This window comes from Alosa pseudoharengus, unplaced genomic scaffold (assembly GCF_046254945.1).
Source record: "Alosa pseudoharengus isolate Yale_2024_CS ecotype anadromous, Long Island Sound unplaced genomic scaffold, YU_APseudo_1.1 YU_APseudo_1.1_scf_2, whole genome shotgun sequence".
Lineage (NCBI taxonomy): Eukaryota > Metazoa > Chordata > Actinopteri > Clupeiformes > Clupeidae > Alosa > Alosa pseudoharengus.
The window spans coordinates 45,025,763-45,045,552 of NW_027468663.1; the positions used below are offsets into that span (position 1 = coordinate 45,025,763).

Consider the following 19,790-nt stretch of genomic DNA (forward strand, 5'->3'; position numbering starts at 1 on the left):
GTTGTAGCTTCTGTATTATCTACATAAACTAGATGTACCGCAGAGCGGTACAAAATATGACCGCCGCCCAGTCCAGCACATTTTTTCCACAAAAATAAATCACGCTGAAAGGCCTATATGATTTTCTAACTGTCTCACTAAATTGCATTATCCACACGTACTCAATTCTCACTGATATCTGCTAGACAACAAGTACCAAAACATGATTAGTTCATAGATTTCACATGTAAAATTCATTTTATACAACCCCACCTCCATCTTGCCTGTTCATAATTCTGAGAAATTCTTGAATTGTGTGCATGTGTGCATGTTCATGTTTATGTTGTGTGTGTGTGTGTGTGTGTGTGTGTGTGTGTGTGTGTGCGTGTGCGTGCGTGCGTGTGCGTGTGCGTGCGCTTGTGTGTGTGCCTGCGTATGTGCCTGTGCAAGCGTACATATGTCTACTGTGTGAGTATGTGTCATACGTATGATTACTGTGAATGTATGTGTGTGTGTGTGTATCTGTTTGTGCACATGTGTGTACATGAAATGGGTTAACATGACCCCTGGAGGCAAACATACGGAAAAAAATGGTCATCCTAGTCCCTACAGTTCTCAAGATATTCACAGAGAACTGTGTCTGCCCTACCCTCCTTTCGGGGGTCCAGTCCAGCGGGGGGGCTACAGATCAAAACGAAAAACGACGGTTCCATGCTATCCATGTGGGGTTACATGCCCACCAAGTTTTGTGTACCCCGGTCTTTCAGTGTCCCGGGAATCATTGTTGGTGTACGTCACTAAATGTACACATAAATTATTTTATTGTAAGGCCCCCCATGAACGAAAGTACACAAAACTTGGCATGCATTCGGAGGGTGTCATAATGATCCTACACTTTTAATTTCATGCAGTTTTGACCTTGTCAGCCAGAGATATTGTGATGAAAACACCTAATTTTTTGCTTTTTAATTTTTAACTAGGTGGCGCTATACATGAAATAAGTGGTAATGGGATGGGTTGACATGCCCCGTTAAGACCAACATACATAAAAAAGGTGGACCTCCTAGGCCCTACGGTTCTCGAGATATTCACAGAAAACTGTCTCCGGCCACCTACAGGCCAGTTGGTGTATAGTAACATAAATTAATTTATTGTGTGGCCCCCCATGAACGGAATTCCACAAAATTTGGCGTGCTTACAGAGGGTGTCATAATGATCATACACTTCCAATTTCGTGCAGTTTTGACTATGTTAGGTCACAGATACCTTCAATTACAACACCTCATTTTTACTTTTTTGTGTTTAACTAGGTGGCGCTATACATGAAATGAGTGGTCATGGAATGGGTTGACATGGCCCCTTGAGATCAACATACAAAAAAAAATGGTCCTCCTAAACCCTACGGTTCTCGAGATATTCACAGAAAACTGTGTCTGCCCTACCCTCCTTTCGGGGGTCCAGTCCAGCGGGGGGGCTACAGATCAAAACGAAAAACGATGGTTCCATGCTATCCATGTGGGGTTACATGCCCACCAAGTTTCGTGTACCCCGGTCTTTCAGTGTCCCGGGACTCATTGACGGAAATTTGGGCATGCGAAAAAGAAAAAAAAAAAAAAAAAAAAAAAAAATCTGACTAAACCTATATGACCGCCGCTTCGCTGCGCGGCGGTCATAATAATAGAAGGCAAAACAGGCGAGTCCGGTTGTAGGGAAGCTAACGTTTCGTAGGGAGATAACCGTATTGTTTGGATAAGAAGCTAAGTCCTGCCAGCACGGAAACTCATGAACAAAGCTATGTAGCCTACAATACCATTGTATGTTAAGGTAAAGCATTACATAGAGGCAAGTAAACCTAATAAAAAAACCGGCACTAACGTTAATCATTTCAAAGGTTTTTGATGGATTGACTAGGTCGGAAAAGTGGAAAGACGAAGGCTATAACTTTTTTGTTTTGTTTTAGGCTACCATAATTGTGTTTGAAGATGATCATGTCTGGTAGTTTCAACATTAACACGACTTGATATCACTTGTTAGGATGATATTAATAATAATACATAAATAAATGTTTAACTTTGATGACTTTGAAGGTGAAGGAAGTGTGAGAAGAATTTCTATGTGAACCATCTATCATAGGAGTTACAAGATTCAGCTCGATTGTAGTTAACTACGTGGACTACAAATGGGCACCAGCGCACATCCATGCAAAACATTACAAATTACACGATTACAATGAGAAACATAATTAGAATAAAGATATAACGACATACATCTCACAATGAGTAGTTATTCACCATCATATGCAAATTGGTAATGACGGATAAAAGTGATTAGGCGAGAGGCAAATATGAAGCACAGTTGAAGACGCCCTGTCATGAGATGTAAGCAGCAACTCCTCTGCATGATAAAGTTTTTTATTCAGTCATATGAACATTATTGGGGTAAATGTTGCTTTTTCCAGGCTATGTTTTCGATGGTAACCCATTGTCAGTCAATAGTGAAAGTAATTAACTGTGTATAACTGTTTTGTCGTTGACTGACACCACAGTGAAGTTAGTTTCAGTTTGCCAATGAGTTCAAATAATAGAGTGCAAACTGCAAATGCGTGTAGGCTATACTCTGCGATTTTTCACTGTGAACATGTCACTCAAACACCATAACCCCATGTAATACCATAACCTAATATAACACCATAACCCCACACCAAATCTTCAAAACTATACACTAATTATCATCTTAATTGATTCAGTTTTCAATTTCATAAAATACTTTTTGCAAGACAGTGTCTCTTCCTCCTCCTCTTCCTCTCAGTTCTATATTGTCTTGAATTTCTGTTGTTGACAATGGCTCCCCTGTTGCTCAGTGTCTAGGACTGAGTGCTGAGTTTACAGTTATGCACCTAAGTGTCTACACAAAATAGCTGTGCTCAGGGGCGCAACTACCCATTTTTTGAGGGGTATGCAACAACAAATTGGCGCCCCCCCCCCCCAAAAAAAAAAAAAACACAAACAACTAAAGTAAACTTAGTGCAAATTATTATTTTTTAAGAAATTCTGCCAATTTGAACTTGAAATATTGTTACATTGTCACTTTAAGACTTTAAGAGAGTCTAAACGGTTCTCATAACGTCCTTTTGCCAGCTGTTGCTCACAAAGGATAAGGCTGATCCAACTCTAGCCTTTGTTTGCCACATTATCAGCACAATATTAAGCTATTAATGTTAGGATTGTTAGGAAATGGAAACATGTAATGAGCTGTTGCTAGCGTGACATTTCTGTTTGCAGTTTGCCATTAAAAGTTCAGTATGAGCATGGTAGCCACCTAGCTATTTTAATGAAATATAGGTTATGTTTCAATCGTCATAGCAAACGCTAGTCTGTTAACATGAATATTTACAAGCCTCCAAGCACAGACGTCACACTTTAAATCCTACCTGTTGCTTTTCACCATCCACTTATTTAACTACGGTCGCATCCCACATCCCATCTCATTTTCCTCTTTCTTTTTCTATGTTTAGCCCCCGACAGCTTTTTTTGCTGTATCCATCTTTGTCCATAGACGAAAACTGCTCACTCAGCGCTCACTGTGCCCCCACTCCCTTTTTTATGTCAACATTCTATGATGGAATCTTATGAGATAGGGCGCCTACTCTAGCCTGTTAGTCCTTAAAATGTTATCTAACATTGAGGAAATGCAGAAATGATTTAGAAACGTACAACAGTAGCTACATATAGAATATAGCAAATATATATATATATATATATTTTGTTTTGTTACCATCGCTTTGGCGCCCCCACGGTGCTGCGCCCCTATGCGCATACCCACTTTTTGCGCCACTGGCTGTGCTGTGCTCTGCAGTCGCTTCTAATCACAAACTGGAAAATGGAATGCCAAATGAATAAGGGAGTGCATGGGTAAGATGATCTCAGTTAAGGGAAAACCCTAATTACAGAGAAGTGCCAGGAAAACACTGGCTTGCCTTGCACAGTAATCCTCTCTTGAACCATGACTTACTGTAATGTGTGAAAGTTGAAGAATACCACAGAAGCATGAAATACCTATTGGAAAAAGGCGGAAGTGCGAAATTCCACACTGCCATCTCTCTCCACCCTTCATCTCCTGTAGCACTACAAACTGAACAAGGGTAGTGCTTAGCTACAAACTGAACAAGGGTAGTGCTTAGTAGCTAATACAAACTGAACAAGGGTAGTGCTTAGTAGCTAATACAAACTGAACAAGGGTGCTAAGTAGCTACAAACTGAACGGGTATACTGTACAGACGTCCTCAAAGCAGAACCTCCCTCCTTTCCACACACACACACACACACACACACACACACTCACGCACACACACACACACCTTACCAGCTCTGATGACTGTGAGCACCAACACAGAATACTGTGTATTCCACATGGAGACAGCACTGTTCTTCATCCTCATCATGGCAGCAGGTAAACTACTTCTGAAGCTCATTACCATAAACCAGTGGTTCTCAACCTTTTTTGAGCAAACGCCCCCCTGACCTTACTTTGATCCTCTGGCGCCCCCCCCCCCCCCCCCCCCACACACAATTTAAAAAAAAAAAAAACTACACTCCCGGGTAGGCTATAGGCCACTCACACTCATGCTATATTACTTAAGTAAAAAAACGAGCCCATTTCTGTGCTGTTTTGGTTTCTTCTAGCCTGGCGGGCCATCCTATATCATTGACATGTATAGTCTGGCATCGAATCATTCACCTCGCTTAATCCAAGGGGCGGGCAGAGAATTGTCTTTCAAACTGCCTAGGCATGCAATAGGCCAGCGCTACGACCATATCCGTATCCGGTCGGCAAAACGGCAAATACATCCTTCTTCGAAAGGAATGACTTAAGTGCATTGTGTTGATCTACTTTCAAAGAAAAGCACAAGTCCAACTCCTCCAAAGTTGACGCCAACGCCGATTCAAACAACCGCTCTTCGTTTGCCATAGCCACCTTCCTTGTTGTTCACCGTCGCAGGATGTCGTTATCCTGTTAAGCCCGCCTTAAGACTCTCTAACGAAATAGAGCGCTGTGATTGGCCGTCATCCACGGTGTTAAGCCAGTACAAGACAATACAAGACAATACTAGACGTACAAGCTGAGCAAATTAATTTGCCGCCGCTAGGGTGCGTCTAGATTTCTAGGCTAGGTTTCTTCTGGAATTATAAGAAAATGTCCCTATGAGCCTATTTTATTATTAAGCAGATTTAGCCCACTGTTAGAAGCAATAGGAGACTGGTTGGATAAAAAAAAAAACACTACCACATCAGCATTGGTTGTAATGATTTTTTTTTTTGTAATTAATAGGAACATTAAATGTAGGCAACAAGACGTGTCATTTTATCATGGACAAAAATCAAGTGCACATCACGTGAACAACATATGCACCATCGCAACAATCCAACCAATCACAAAACAGATTCTGCGCGTGAGGCCTGTTTAGGCCTATATTTCGTATTTGATTAGCAACGGTGTTTTTCGTGGAGACTACGGTCAGGTGGTCGTTTCTAGAAAAGTTAGCAACGACGTTGCTCAACCACCATGGTACGACGCAACTTGCGACCAAACAACGACACTGTTACCTAGTGTTCATGTGCTTCGGAAAAACCTTTCTCCGAGTGAAAACATCATCATTCAGCGTCATTCACGTCACTTAATGTGTGAGTCAGAGGTCGGAAACTGGGGCTAGATTTTGCTAACAGAGTTGCCCAGTTAGGGGCTCGTCATCACTTTTGTCGTCACGTTGTAGTTCGTTTGTAGTCCATGTGGCCTTTCATGTCCAACAGTTTTAATGTGAACTTGGGAATTTGCCCTTTTTATCACTTGAAAAGCTGCATATCTTTCTTTAACGAGCATCTTACACTATATTTTAAGCAAATACAGTTGTTTGTTTAGGATTAGTGAGTGTATGTTTTAACCTTTGTTGTGGCATCCGTGTTTGTCACACATTCGATGGCAAAGCACTTGAACACTTGCTGTCGGAAAAACAAAGTAGCCATGGGGGCGGTCCTTGTCATTCCGAGGTGCTCTGAATGCACCCTTACACCTGTTCCCAGAAAGCATCGTACCTGTGTCGCAATTCACTACCTCCGACGTTCGAACACCGTAGTTCCAACAACGTTGTTGATGATGCAGCGATACATATCATTGGTGGAAACAGTGGCAACGTATAATACCCCACCCCCTAGAAATGTTCTGTCACGGCCTATGTCGACACTTTTCTAATCTAAACCGAGTGATTAATGCTGCCATTGTCATTGCCATCAGCCAAAACCTAAACCTATTGCAAGCATATAAAACAGTTAATTTAAGCAGACCAATATGAGTCATTATTTGTGTTAAATATCTATGTTGGAAAAAATATATAGCCTGGACAAATGTCTGGGTATCCCATAGGATAACAACTGTCTCGTGGCTTAACGGCAGCGCTGAGCGCTCGGCCGGAGTTCGCGTCCTATGTCTTCTTTTCATCTCTGACTAAGAGTAGGCCTACGAGACACAACAATAGGTTTTGACCATACATATTTATGTATATAGTTACTCTACATCGAGAGACCATAGGTAGGCCTATAATACATCAGTCAAAATCAATTGAATGTCACACTAGTTCACCTGCAGGTATAGCGAGAAGCAAGAGGACAATCTCACATCATAAGAAAATCGAACCTACAACGTTGGGATAATAAGTCATCTGCTTTAGCCACTACACTATTTATCACTGCTGATGTAAGGGACTGTGAAGATTATAATACTAAAAGCAAGGCAATACTTGAATTAACATAAATAGCAAGAATGAGCCAAGTAGGGGAGTCAGTGTCTTAATCAAAATTAAGCTACAGGATAGATCAATCATTGAGTCATGAGATAAACATCCACTTCGCAAATTTTGGTTTAGGCGGTTGTGATTTTTGGTTAGGCGCTCCGGACACCAACAGGAACTACCAAGGAACGACACAAGTGCAGTACACAAGTGCAGTAGTTCAAACGACCAAACTTTGCGTCCTTGTTTGCGATTGAGAGTTCGAACTACCCTTTCTAGAAACACCAAATCCAAGAACGATGGAGCGTACTACCAAGGTTGCGACGCAAGTTAGCAAACGATGCTTTCTAGAAACGACCCCCAGAGCAGCGAGCAGGGCTGGGGACGTGAGTCCGGGCGTGTGCAGGCCCGAACTGCACTGTATGACCACTGAGCATAGATAAACAGTAAAATGTAGCTGGGACGGTAGAGGGGTTAGAAACCCATGAATGAAAATAGTCTATTTATTTCAGGTAGCCTATTTTTGCACCAAAAATATGTGAAAACCATGGAAGTTTAAAATGTAAAAAAAAAAAAAAAAAAACTCTCACGTTCCCAGCGCCCCCCTAGGTTGTATGAACGCCCCCTAGGGGGCGGTACCGCCCCCGTTGAGAAACCCTACCATAAACAATGACAATCACTCATCTAATAGTTGACATTTCCATTTTTCTTCTAACCCTAAATATTACATTCAAATTTTGAATTATCTGTTAGCAAAATGCTATTGTTGAGTACTGCCTACCTAAAATGTTTTTTTTTCTTACAGGTATAACTGCTGACCAAATCAATTCCATACAGGAATACTTTACTGAGGTTGAAGATGAAGCTGCTGGCTGAAATGCTCTTATCAAACAAGCTATAGCAGTGCTTATCTTTACTGGTACAGGCAGTATCCTTACCAAGAACCTGTATTTTTGTTATGGAAACGAGGGAAAGGTGGCTCGAATGAGCACATCCCTGACAAACTATTTGATTCCAAAACCTCAGAAACATCCACTGGTCTCCATATTAAACGTCTGACTCTGGCAGACACAGGCCTCTACTACTGTGCTCTGTGGGTCGCCCAGTGATACAAACTCACTGTGATGCTGCACAAAAACTCAGAGGCGAACAGATTTTTATGAAGAGAGATCAAAGTAATTTCCTCTTCTTGGTTTAATATCAGTTAGCCGCCATCTATGGTTTCATATGATTGTGATGATGGTGATTGTGGTTACACCTGTTGTTTTTATTTCAATATCTTTCTGTATAAAATGTATTGTTGATTTACAGGAGCTGTTTTAAAATAAGTACGGTACTTTCCCATGTATAAACAGCAAAACAGTATTTTATGCAAATAATAAAAAACCTGCATTTACCACCATTAATGTATTCTGTAACAAAACACATTTAATGTGGATACCAGCACTAAGCTATCATGACACGTGAAACCACTCGGTTGTTGAGTGCCCACAAGGTCCCAATCGCCCAGTGAATCACAATCAGAAGAAAAGACTGAAGAAAAGAAATGCATTTCCATGTGTAGCCATCCCCCATGTATTATAAGTGAAAGTGAGAGATCATATCATTGTAATAGTGCTAAAACACAGAGGGGTGAGACTTACACACACATACAGTACTAATAATGCAACCTGTTAAAAAATAGATAAATAGTATTTCAGAATCCAGTTTGGTAGACGTCTAATTAAGTCTTGTAGTATAGCACATCTGGCATTTCTGACTTTTTATCTAATTCTAATCCATGCTGTATCTCTTTGAATGGCATACATAAATGAGAAGTTTAAGTGTCACTCTTCCGACAAAGGGAATGTGATATTTCGGTCACTTTACTTGACGGCTGAGTTCAAATAGATAGATAGATAGATAGATAGATAGATAGATAGATAGATAGATACTTTATTGATCCCCAAGGGGAAATTCAAGAGTTCATAGTTCATAACACGTTGTGCACATTCAACTAGTTCAACTCTCATACCCCAAGAGTTCAAGATCATAACACATTCATAGCAGCTGTCATAAACTGCACATAAAGCATTCATGACTGTCTCATGAGACATGACTCAACATTCATACCAAACCTTTCATTAATGTGGAAGACAGAACGACGACAACTTGTCAAAATAAAGTCCAACATTGTATCTGTGTAATTTGGATACCATTAATTTAATCTCTCCAGCCTTTGTAAATATTTCATGAATATCTTATGAAGTCTACATCGAATGTCACTTTAGTATACAAGTTGTGAAGTATTCATAATCACTGAGTTTAACACTGGGAGGTACATGTAAACTAGCCTATTCAGCTGACCCGTATTTGTGTAACCTGGAACGGTTGGACATTCCCAGTAGCAAAAGATGAGAAATCATCTGCAAAGGTTAAAAGGTTATCATAAAACAAATACATTTTTATGAAACAAAAACTATTTGGTTGACCATGTTCTGCCTTTTTGGCACTGGAGTAGCCCATTGACTCAGATGTGACGTGATCAGGAAAGAGGTTTGGACCAAAAGCAGCAATGCTGCTTTGCGACTTTGGACTTTTACTTTGACAAGCTCTCGTCGTTCTGTCTTCCACATTCATGAAAGGTTTGGTATGAATTCTGAATGCTGGTTGTGCCTCGTTCTAGGCTAAAGAGCAGAGGGGACCGGGCTTTTGCGGTGATTGCACCAAAGCTCTGGAACGAGCTGCCCCAACATATACGCCTGGCTCCCTCCTTGAGTGTTTTTAAATCTCACCTAAAAACCCATTTTTATGCCCTGGCGTTTAACACAGTCTGATTGTCTTATGTATTTGTTTGTTTGTTTGCCTGTAAATATTGTTATCCTCACTTTTTGTTGTCTTTTTTGTTGTCTACCAAGTCGTACTAACTTGTCTGTCCAGCACTTTGGTCAGCTGTTGTTGTTTTTAAAGTGCTTTATAAATAAACATGACTTGACTTGACTTGAATGTTGACTCATGCCTCATGAAACAGTCATAGATGCTGATATCATATCAGATATCATCTAATTCTAATCCATGCAGTAAATCTCTTATCAAAATAATGAATGTACACAAAGGAGACAAAGCTGAAGCACAGAGTCTTTTCACTAGTTTAGTGTGCAGTGCATTCCAGTTTGCCGTTCACATTTCCAAGTTAAGTGGAATTACAGTACATGTCATGTGCCAGGGGCAGCTGTGGCCAACTGGTTATCGCTTCGGACTTGTAACCGTAGGGTTGCCGGTTCGAACCCCAACCAGTAGGAACGGCAGAAGTGCCCTTGAGCAAGGCACCTAACCCCTAATCGCTCCCAGAACGCTGCTGTAGCAGTCAGCTCACTGCGTCGGGATTAGTGTGTGCTTCTGTTCACTGTATGCTGAGTGCACTGTGCACTAATTCACTGATTGGGATAAATGCAGAGACCAATTTTCCCTAACATAATCATAATCAAAAGAATATACTTAATGTTACAGCTGTGAACTGTTTGGGTATGCAGTGTGATAGTCTCCAGTCAGAATCTCAGAGCTGAAGTTTGAGCCCTTAGACAAGAGGAGGAGCTCAGCAGCAGGTGGGATGTTTTCTCTGTGAAGAGGTTTGTAGTATACAGTAGCTACTACTTCTACTGTAGTACTGTAGTAGAAGTAGCAATGACTGAGCTCTGTACTGAACTCCAGTAAACACCTCCACAATGTTGCTGTCTGGACTTATGTTACTCAGTGTATTAGCAGGTAAGTTATGCAATTCATTACATACCATATGGGCTTTTCATGAACAAAACTCATGCTGTTGAACATGCTAAATATGCTTGTAAATGTAACATTTTTGTTGCTATTTTCATTTTTTATTGTTTTTAAAAAATCTATGTTTTTAAGGTATTGGTTTGGGCAATAAAATCACCCCAGACAGCACTGAAGTGTTCCCAGAGGAAGGACTGAATGTTAGCTTCTCCTGTAGCTACTCCTCTGCAGAGTCTCTCCAGTGGTATGTCCAGTATCCCAGATCAGCTCCACAGTTCCTCCTGCTTGTGCTGCACTCCACTGGGAAAGACCCGAGCCCAGGCAAACATCCTCGCCTGATGGGGAAACTAAACCAAGAGAAAACTCAAGTGTTTCTGCAGATCTCCTCTGTTCAAGTCTCTGACTCTGCGCTGTACTACTGTGCTCTGGCGCCCACGGTGACACTAAACCACAGCCTGCCATACAAAAACCTGACTGAATCAAATCCCAAAAAGATTTAATGTACATGTTTTTTTTCTTAACATGTTTTAATGTATATGGGCACATACAAAAATGCTAACAATCTTAGAGTAAATTCAATAAGCCAAGGACAGAATGTTTTGACAAATTAATTCCCCCAAAATATACATTGATTTTATATCTTTATTTCCATATGTTCAGTGTAGTTATCCATTTAAGGATCAGACCCATTTTTTCCTTTGTAATTAATAAATCAGACCTCTTGTTAAATTTCCATTAAGCTTTCTTATTAACTATGCAAAATCTATTTGCAAATGTACCATGAGAAAGATCCTAAGCACACACAGCGGTGGGTCAGCTAAAAGCTGTCTCACGTCACATGATGACATTAATTAATGCACAAGAACTTTGCTCAAAGACTGACTTTGCACTTTGCCCAGCATTTAAATTAGGGCTCATTTTTTAATCCAAGAGGAACATTTAATCTATCAGTGTACACTAGTTCTAAAAATACTAACATTGAAAAACTACATGACTTGCATACAACGTACAGGAATCCATTATTTTTTCTGCACCCTTTTCTTTTTGGTCTTTATCTGACATCTGACATAAATCACCCATGTTTCCAAAATTCTAAAAATAAAACACACAAATTCAGTACAAATTGCACAGAAGGGACACAAAAGTGCTGTATTTGCTATATTTAATCAGAGACAACAGCTCTCACTATTGTTTCAACACCACCACTCATCTTACTTGTCTTACCCGGCTCCTTCTAACCTTCTCCCTTTGTTCTGGTCCAACCAGGGGGTCAAGAGCGTGCAGATTAGCTTCGGCATGTTAGCATACGCCATTTTCAAATATGGCGCTGCATGGAGCATTTGGAACCAGCTCCATGCACGAAAATCCGTGTTGGGCACGAGCTCATGCGTGTACATGTTGGTGGGCGGGTACCTATCCGGCGGCTACAGCCAAACGTTATTCAGTGCGTATTTCTTGAGGATCCTATGAGAAGACGTGCATATTATGGTTGTTTATCCATCATATTACAAATAAACAAATACATGAAATTGTATTGATCTTGTTTCGTTGTTGTTTGTTCCAAACAAACATAGCCTAAACATGATTAAAGACAATAAATTACACAACAGCGGCATAAAGACCTTGTCTCGTTACACCATGGGTCTCCAACACGTTGCTCTCAACCTATTGCCACCCCCTTTGGAGCTTGCCAGAGGCTGAAGCACTAGGCTACTACATTTAAACACAATTATTGCCGCGAGGCATTCCAGCCTACGAATTTAATAAAAAGTAAACCATGCATAATTAAAAAAAAGCTAAATTTAGGCTACTTCGCTATGCAATAAGGTTTCCATTAGATCACAGCGCACGTTCAATGAATGAAGGGCCTTGTCTCGCAATAAACAGCTGGAAATTCCAACACTTTTCCCACTACACGAAACTTTACAGTGATCATCAAATACCCTCTAGATTTAAATGCCCATCAGTCTCAACATTTAACTATATAATAAAAGTCAAAAAGTAAATTAAATCCCATACCAAAACCGAAAATCGTCTGCGTTTGATAGCCTGGTATGCCGCTCCAAACAAAACGCATGTCTCAATAACGTACAATGTAAGAAATAAAGGTCTGCCTCGAATAAGTCTACCTCAAATAAATACCTGTGCTTTGCAGCCTAAGTAAATAGCAGACCCTGGACATAATTTAGGATTTACGGAAAGTATGCAATCATACGATGTTGGACGCCTGGCGATGCTCTGGCCGTCTACTGTGCCTCTGACACCGCTGCCTCATTTGGATGATAACTCCACAGGTGAGCGCGAAGATTGGATGTCGTGGATGCGTAAGTAAACTGTTTTTTTGCTGAGTCCGCAGACAACATTTTCTTTAACCGTTACTTTACCATCTGCGGTGTACAACTCAAAGTAAAGACACCACATTTTAGATGAGTTGGGGACGTAATTGTCCGCTCAGGCTGACCGTTCTGTGCGTTATCTTCAATACTATCTTCAATATTATTTTCAAAACAGGGTGGCTATTGAGGGCTCTGGCTCCAGTCATTATTGTGGCTACTGGCTATTATTGGCTTGATTTGGTCATGGGCCAACGCTAAAATACGTATAGAGCACCCGCTGAGATGGCAAACAATAAAATAAAAAAACAAACTAATCATAGACTGTAAAAATGCGATACACTTGGCACTAAAAACCGAATAGTTTATTTATAGTTCGACTACGGATATTTCACGTCATGTTCGAATGCATATTTGCAGCAGGACAGCAGGCAGACCCACTGATCTATAATAGATCTATATTAGATCTATAATAGATCAGTGAGGCAGATCGCTCTTAGTTAGAGCCGCTGTGTTATCCAATGAAATTAAGTTGCGCTTCAGGCCGACTCCACTCGGACTCCATGCGCGTTCCCGATCAACTTTTTCTTCTTCTTGTTATGAGGCAAGGACTTTATGTGCATTATCGCCACCCTCTTACTGGAGGACGACTCTCTTTTTACAGAATATCCAATAAAAATCGACGTTGGTCCATGCGTCATTTCCAGCTTTGTAACTTGGCGCATGGTCAGAGCCGACTGGCGCTGGATCCGAACCCCAGTGTTCAAGATGGCGTTGACTATGAATTGGCCGGATTTACTAGCCTAGCCTCCGCCATTCATTTGTGTGGAGGGCGGGACTTAGTCACTCTCTCCAGTTATATATAATACCTCCATGGGTCCAACTCACATTTTCCTGGTCCCACTGCCTTTGATGTTGACATATAGCCTACCTAGAGAGAATACATTTTCTGCCTCTGCTTCCAATGCCCATCTCACAACATTTCAAAACCAAATTCCGCTGGTTAGAGAGAAGGGGGTCGGGAGACTTGGACCATGTTTTTTGGGGGGGTCGCCAGACAAAAAGTTTAAGAACCACTGCTCTACAGTATGCTCCTCTGTGTTGCTTTCCACATTGAACAAAAGCAGTCCCTTTGTACAGTTTTGTTATTCATCCACAAGGTGGCAACATTACATCCCTATACTCACTATACCACTGCAAACTAGCATCTTTTACAGCAGGTTATTAAGCCTGTAGAAACACTTTGTGTCCACAGACTTTGAAGAATCAAGCTGAGAAGAAAGATCTGCTCATAAGTCTCTCTTGAAAGAAACTGTTTAACCATGGATTGTAGCCTGTGGAATTTCTTTCTTATTTCTTTCTTATTTAAAGGAGAATTCCGGTGTGATATTGACCTAAAGTGTGTTGAAACATGATACCGAGTGTGAACGTATGTCTCATAGCCCATCTCGGCTTGTCCCCTGCACTCCAAAATCTGGCGCTAGTTAGCCTATGCTACCAACAGCTTTTTCAATTGTGGTGCTTCGGCATCGGGCTAGCCATGCAAATAAATCACTGTTTTACACCATTTACGAGGCTCAATGTATCTCCACACTTCATTGGTAGACTACCGAAGGCCCTGACATTTAAAACGAGACATTGAGAACTTTTAAAAAGCACTGGTAGTTTACTTACAAGACGATTTATACAGACAGTATCTTCACGAAGTTTAGCGTTTGCAGCCATCTTGAATTTAGTCACGATAAGTCAAGTGACGAGTAAGAATGAACAGGTATGATAAGGGATCAGATTCCAAAAATAATTCAGTGTAAATGCATGGATTCCAGTTTCTTACAGTAGTAGCAACTGGAATCCATGCATTTCCACGGAATTATTTTTGGAATCTGATCCCTTATCATACCTGTTCATTCTTACTCGTCGCTCTACTTATCGTGACTAAATTCAAGATGGCTGCAAACGCTAAACTTCGTGAAGATACTGTCTGTATAAATCGTCTTGTAAGTAAACTACCAGTGCTTTTTAAAAGTTCTCAATGTCTCGTTTTAAATGTCAGGGCCTTCGGTAGTCTACCAATGAAGTGTGGAGATACATTGAGCCTTGTAAATGGTGTAAAACAGTGATTTATTTGCATGGCTAGCCCGATGCCGAAGCACCACAATTGAAAAAGCTGTTGGTAGCATCGGCTAACTAGCGCCAGATTTTGGAGTGCAGGGGACAAGCCGAGATGGGCTATGAGACATACGTTCACACTCGGTATCATGTTTCAACACACTTTAGGTCAATATCACACCGGAATTCTCCTTTAATTTTGGTAAGTGTCCTATCAACTTTGCATTTAAATGACACCGTGCATGGTTAGATGTTGTAATATATCTGTTGGTTATAATAATAATATTATAATAATAATATTATTATAATATTTATTGGTTTTGATTTCAGAATGCAGAGCTGAGGACTCTGTTGATCAGCTAGCAGGATTCCTCACTGCTTCTAAGGGAGATTCAGTAACTCTGCCCTGTACTTACACCAGCACCAGTTCAGCACCGTATCTGTTCTGGTACCAGCAGAAACCTAATGGATTCCCTGCGTACATACTGTGGAAATTCTCAAAAACAGGGGCTAATGATGACAATTTTAAAGAGAGATATGACGCCAGTCTCACCTCAAATTCAGTTCCTCTGACCATCCAGGATCTGCAAGTCTCTGACTCTGCTGTGTACTACTGTGCTCTGCAGCCCACAGTGGCAGCTGCAGACTTAACATTCACATTTCATATGTATTTTCAAGTCAGAACTGTAAACATGTCTAAAGGACCTCTAAGTGTTATAATGAGGAAGAGGAGAAGGAGTTAGAGAGAGAGAAGACACTTGAAACATCACAAACTTCCTCAAATGATTCCTGTCTGAAGGTGGATCTCTGTCTCTCTGTCGCACTCCATTCTCCCAACAGTCTATTTCCACCATTTTGTTCACAGTCATCACAGGCAAGAAATTGATTATGCAGAACGTGCACAAAAACTGTTATGACATTTGAGGATCCTGGTATGTTCATGATCCTATGTTCTCTTGCAGCTACTCCTCAGCATATAGTCTACAGTGGTATGAGCAGTATCCCAGATTAACTTCACAGTTTCTGGTGCTCACTGTAGATGATAAGAAATCAGATGCAGATCCTCAAATATCTGTGAGGGTGAGTGAAGAGAAAAGTCCAGTCTCTCTGCAGATCTCCTCTGCTCAAGTCTCTGACTCTGAGCTGTGCTACTGAGCTCTTAAGTCTACAGGATGCTGTACAAAAACATTACAGTGGGCTACAACATGAGTTCAGAAAAGCTGCAGTCAGATCCTGAATATTTTCCCTAAGATGAATTAAGTAATATGCAGAAACAAACAAACACAATAACACACACACACTTATAATCAGAAAATATATTTTGGCCATTGGTGTATGATACTTTGGATAATTTAATGTCATGGGTGCATGGAAATAGAAATACTACACATTTGGAGTGCCACCAAGTGGATATGATATGTTACTAGTTTCATCACATGAGTGGAGACTGACTGGTAAACCTGAGTGACAGGAATTCACCTTACACACATTGGGCATGCATCTGAACTTAAAGGTAAACTATGCAGTATTGGCATATTCTGTTTTCTCGGTTTTTGCTTCTTTTTCGCTGGCTCTGTCATGACGAATGTCTGAGAAACTCCATCTCTACCTTTTTCTAGCCGGTGCCTGGCGTATATTGGTATTTGAATGCAGTAAAGCAATTTGTTACACTTGTTATACTTCCTGACACTGAGGCCGCCGGCCCGCCGGCCCACAGTTGCAAGGGTGGTTTTTCCGCTCACAGGCGCTAGGGGGAAGCGAGACGGCCACCTTTCAACCCGAAAAAAGTCATATAACCATTCCAATGACTCTGAAGCTGTTAAATTAAGGTAAATTAAGCTATAAAACGTGCACATTAAGCTAAAAAAACTGCATGGTGTGCCTTTAATGACTGACAACAACGTCTTTGTGCAGGTTTCAGAAAATATATTTATAATAACAGGAAGAGTTTCTTAACATTTCATCTTCTTATCTCAATCTCAGAATTGACTGTGTTTTGGCAAGGGCAAGACTCCCACTGTCTTTCTATCAATTAAATTTCTCACACAAGACCCTCCCTGAATGTCATGTCTCATAACTTTGATGCACTCTCACAACTAATACACTCACATAGCAACAGAGAGCTTTGAGCAAACGCTCTAAGCAATTATGTTCTCCTCTTCCATGTTTCAGATGGAGAAATCACTTATGGTCAACATTCTCATACTGGCAACAGAATATATAGTACACACAACATTTTCTCAAGCATAAATACAAACAAAACAATAACAATGAGTTTTGACCTTATTCTTACTTATTCTAGTTTTCTTTTCTCTGTTGTTACAGGTACTTTTGCACAAGATAAAATTGGTCTAAAAGAAGATGATGTGTTAATAAATAAACATGTTACAAATAACAATGTCAAATTAAACGTCAAATGAGACGTTTTACAGATAACAATTAATGTAAAATGAGACACAGCCCTTTTGTAAGCTTATACATACTATGTTCACATTCCAGCGAAGCACAGCTACATGGGCAAAGTGATTTGCAGGCAGCACCTGAAAAGCTCCAGTGTTACTTCTTCAAACCCCAAGGAGCATTGATATCCCTGAATGAAAGCGTAGTTCAAAGTATGCATATGACTAAAAAATCGCTGTGTCTCATTTGGCATTGTTATTTGTACATGTTGTAACTATACAAATCGCAGCATGTAAATAAGAAAATGTTGGAATTCTTTTGTCACTTTTGTAATGATGCCTGCCACTTCTAGGCACTTGCTAAGCTAGGCTAGCGGTGAGTGCGTCAGACAGAGTAACTACACACATGGAGATGAGAAGGGTATGTATCGACTTATCGAACTCTGGGGAATACAGTGAGTAAGCTAAAGTCACAAAAAGTCGGCGTGTTCTGTACTGTAGCTGAAGTGAATTATACTGACTGGGCAACCCCTTTAGTTATAAACGAGTACACTTTGCTGCTATACTGTATTTGGGCCTTGCGAGAAATTGTCATCCTCCTTATCAAAAAGTAGGCCTAATCACCAAAGGTCAGTCTGACAAGTTGGAGAGATATGAGGGAATCAAACAATTCTTCTGTACTTTATAAACAAACAAACCCCATTAATTAGTTAAACCTAAAACAGAGTGTTAAAGTGCCTTAGAATGAATATTCCAAAAAGTTGCATTCATGGGGGCAGCCGTGGCCCACTGGTTAGCACTCCGGACCTGTAACCGGAGGGTTGCCGGTTCGAGCCCCGACCAGTGGGAACGTGCCCTTGAGCAAGGCACCTAACCCCTCACCCCTCCCTGAGTGTCGCTGTTGTAGCAGGCAGCTCACTGCGCCGGGATTAGTGTGTGCTTCACCTCACTGTGTGCTGAATGTGTTTCACTAATTCATGGATTGGGATAAATGCAGAGACCAAATTTCCCTCACGGGATCAAAAGAGTATATACTTATGGGCGGTAGTGTAGTGGTAAAGTTGTCGGTTCAATTCCCGGCTTCCACCTTGTAAGTCTCTTTCAAGAAGTGTCTGCTAAATGTAATGTAATAATATCAATTGAGAACATCTCCTCTCATAGCACCACTTACAACAAGTTCCTAGCACTTACCAGCCATCTTGAACTGACACGTAACTGTTAAATACAGCACTTACCAGCCGTCTTGAACTGACACGTAGCTGTTAAAAACAGCACTCACTGATGCACTTATTCTTAATGTACTGTACCGTTTTTAAATTGTTCTAAAATTGTTGAGAATTGTTTTAAAACTTAAACTGTTTACCATGTTGTTAGTCGCTTTGGTTAAAAATGCGTCAGCCAAATGTAATGTAATGAGTATTTTTTCAATAGAATGAGCTCATCATCCTTTCTAGTCAATTAGGGTTTTAGTCTAAAAAAGCCAGTCCCCAGTCAGTCACCATCAACCACATGGTGGCGCCATTACAGCTCCCTACACTGAGAGCACTTACCATGTCATTAATTCTGTACAAGATAGCAGAGGTAACACACTGCATTTCATAACACACTGAGATGACAACCTGTTGAATTCCTCCTCCCCTCAGAAAAGCTTTTCGGCCATGGAAATTGTGGACTTGCGGCTGTGGAATATATTCCTATTTGCTCTTTGTTACTTTGGTAGGTTCATAATGGTCACCATTTTTTGTCATCTTTGCATTAACACCAAATTTTATAGCAAAAAGTTACATAATAATATGTTGTTTGTTCATCAATTTCAGAATGCAGAGCTGAGAACTCTGTTGATCAGCTAGCAGGATTCCTCACTGCTTCTGAGGGAGATTCAGTAACTCTGCCCTGTACTTACACCAGCTCCAGCACAGGACTACTGTATCTGTTCTGGTACCAGCAGAAACCTAATGGATTCCCTGCATACATGCTGACACGGTTCTCAGAAATGGGCGATAATGATGAAGGTTTTAAGAAGAGATTTGAGGCCAATCTCACCTCAAACTCAGTTCCTCTGACCATCCAGAATCTGCAAGTGTCTGACTCTGCTGTGTACTACTGTGCTCTGAGGCCCACAGTGGCAGATGCAGACTTAAGACTCATACAAAAACACCAGCTCGCTAGTCACACAGAGAATATACTATATATTATTACTATAATATGTTTTACAAAGGTGATTTGTCAACAGATAGGCAAACTCCCATATAAATTGATTATTAAAATGGCTAAAACTGTAAACCAGTCATTTGAGAAAAAAGAAGACTTTCATTTAGAACTGATTCTTTATGAAATATTATGACATGTAGATCACAGGGAACTCACAGAACACAATGAAATAACAGATCAGTTATGTAATGATAAGTACTCTGATTGGTGAGTCAAGTTGCTGAG

General features: G+C 40.6%; 1 gene segment (V, D, J or C); it reads left to right on the forward strand.

The window, feature by feature from the left end:
• Nucleotides 1-18,972: 18,972 nt before the first annotated feature.
• Nucleotides 18,973-19,536, forward strand: LOC143133533 (T cell receptor alpha variable 40-like; the record flags this gene model as incomplete). The annotated part of the segment is given in 2 exon segments: nucleotides 18,973-19,070; nucleotides 19,172-19,536. Coding segments are annotated over 2 exon segments (423 nt in total), but the record flags the coding sequence as incomplete, so codon positions are not given.
• Nucleotides 19,537-19,790: the final 254 nt, after the last annotated feature.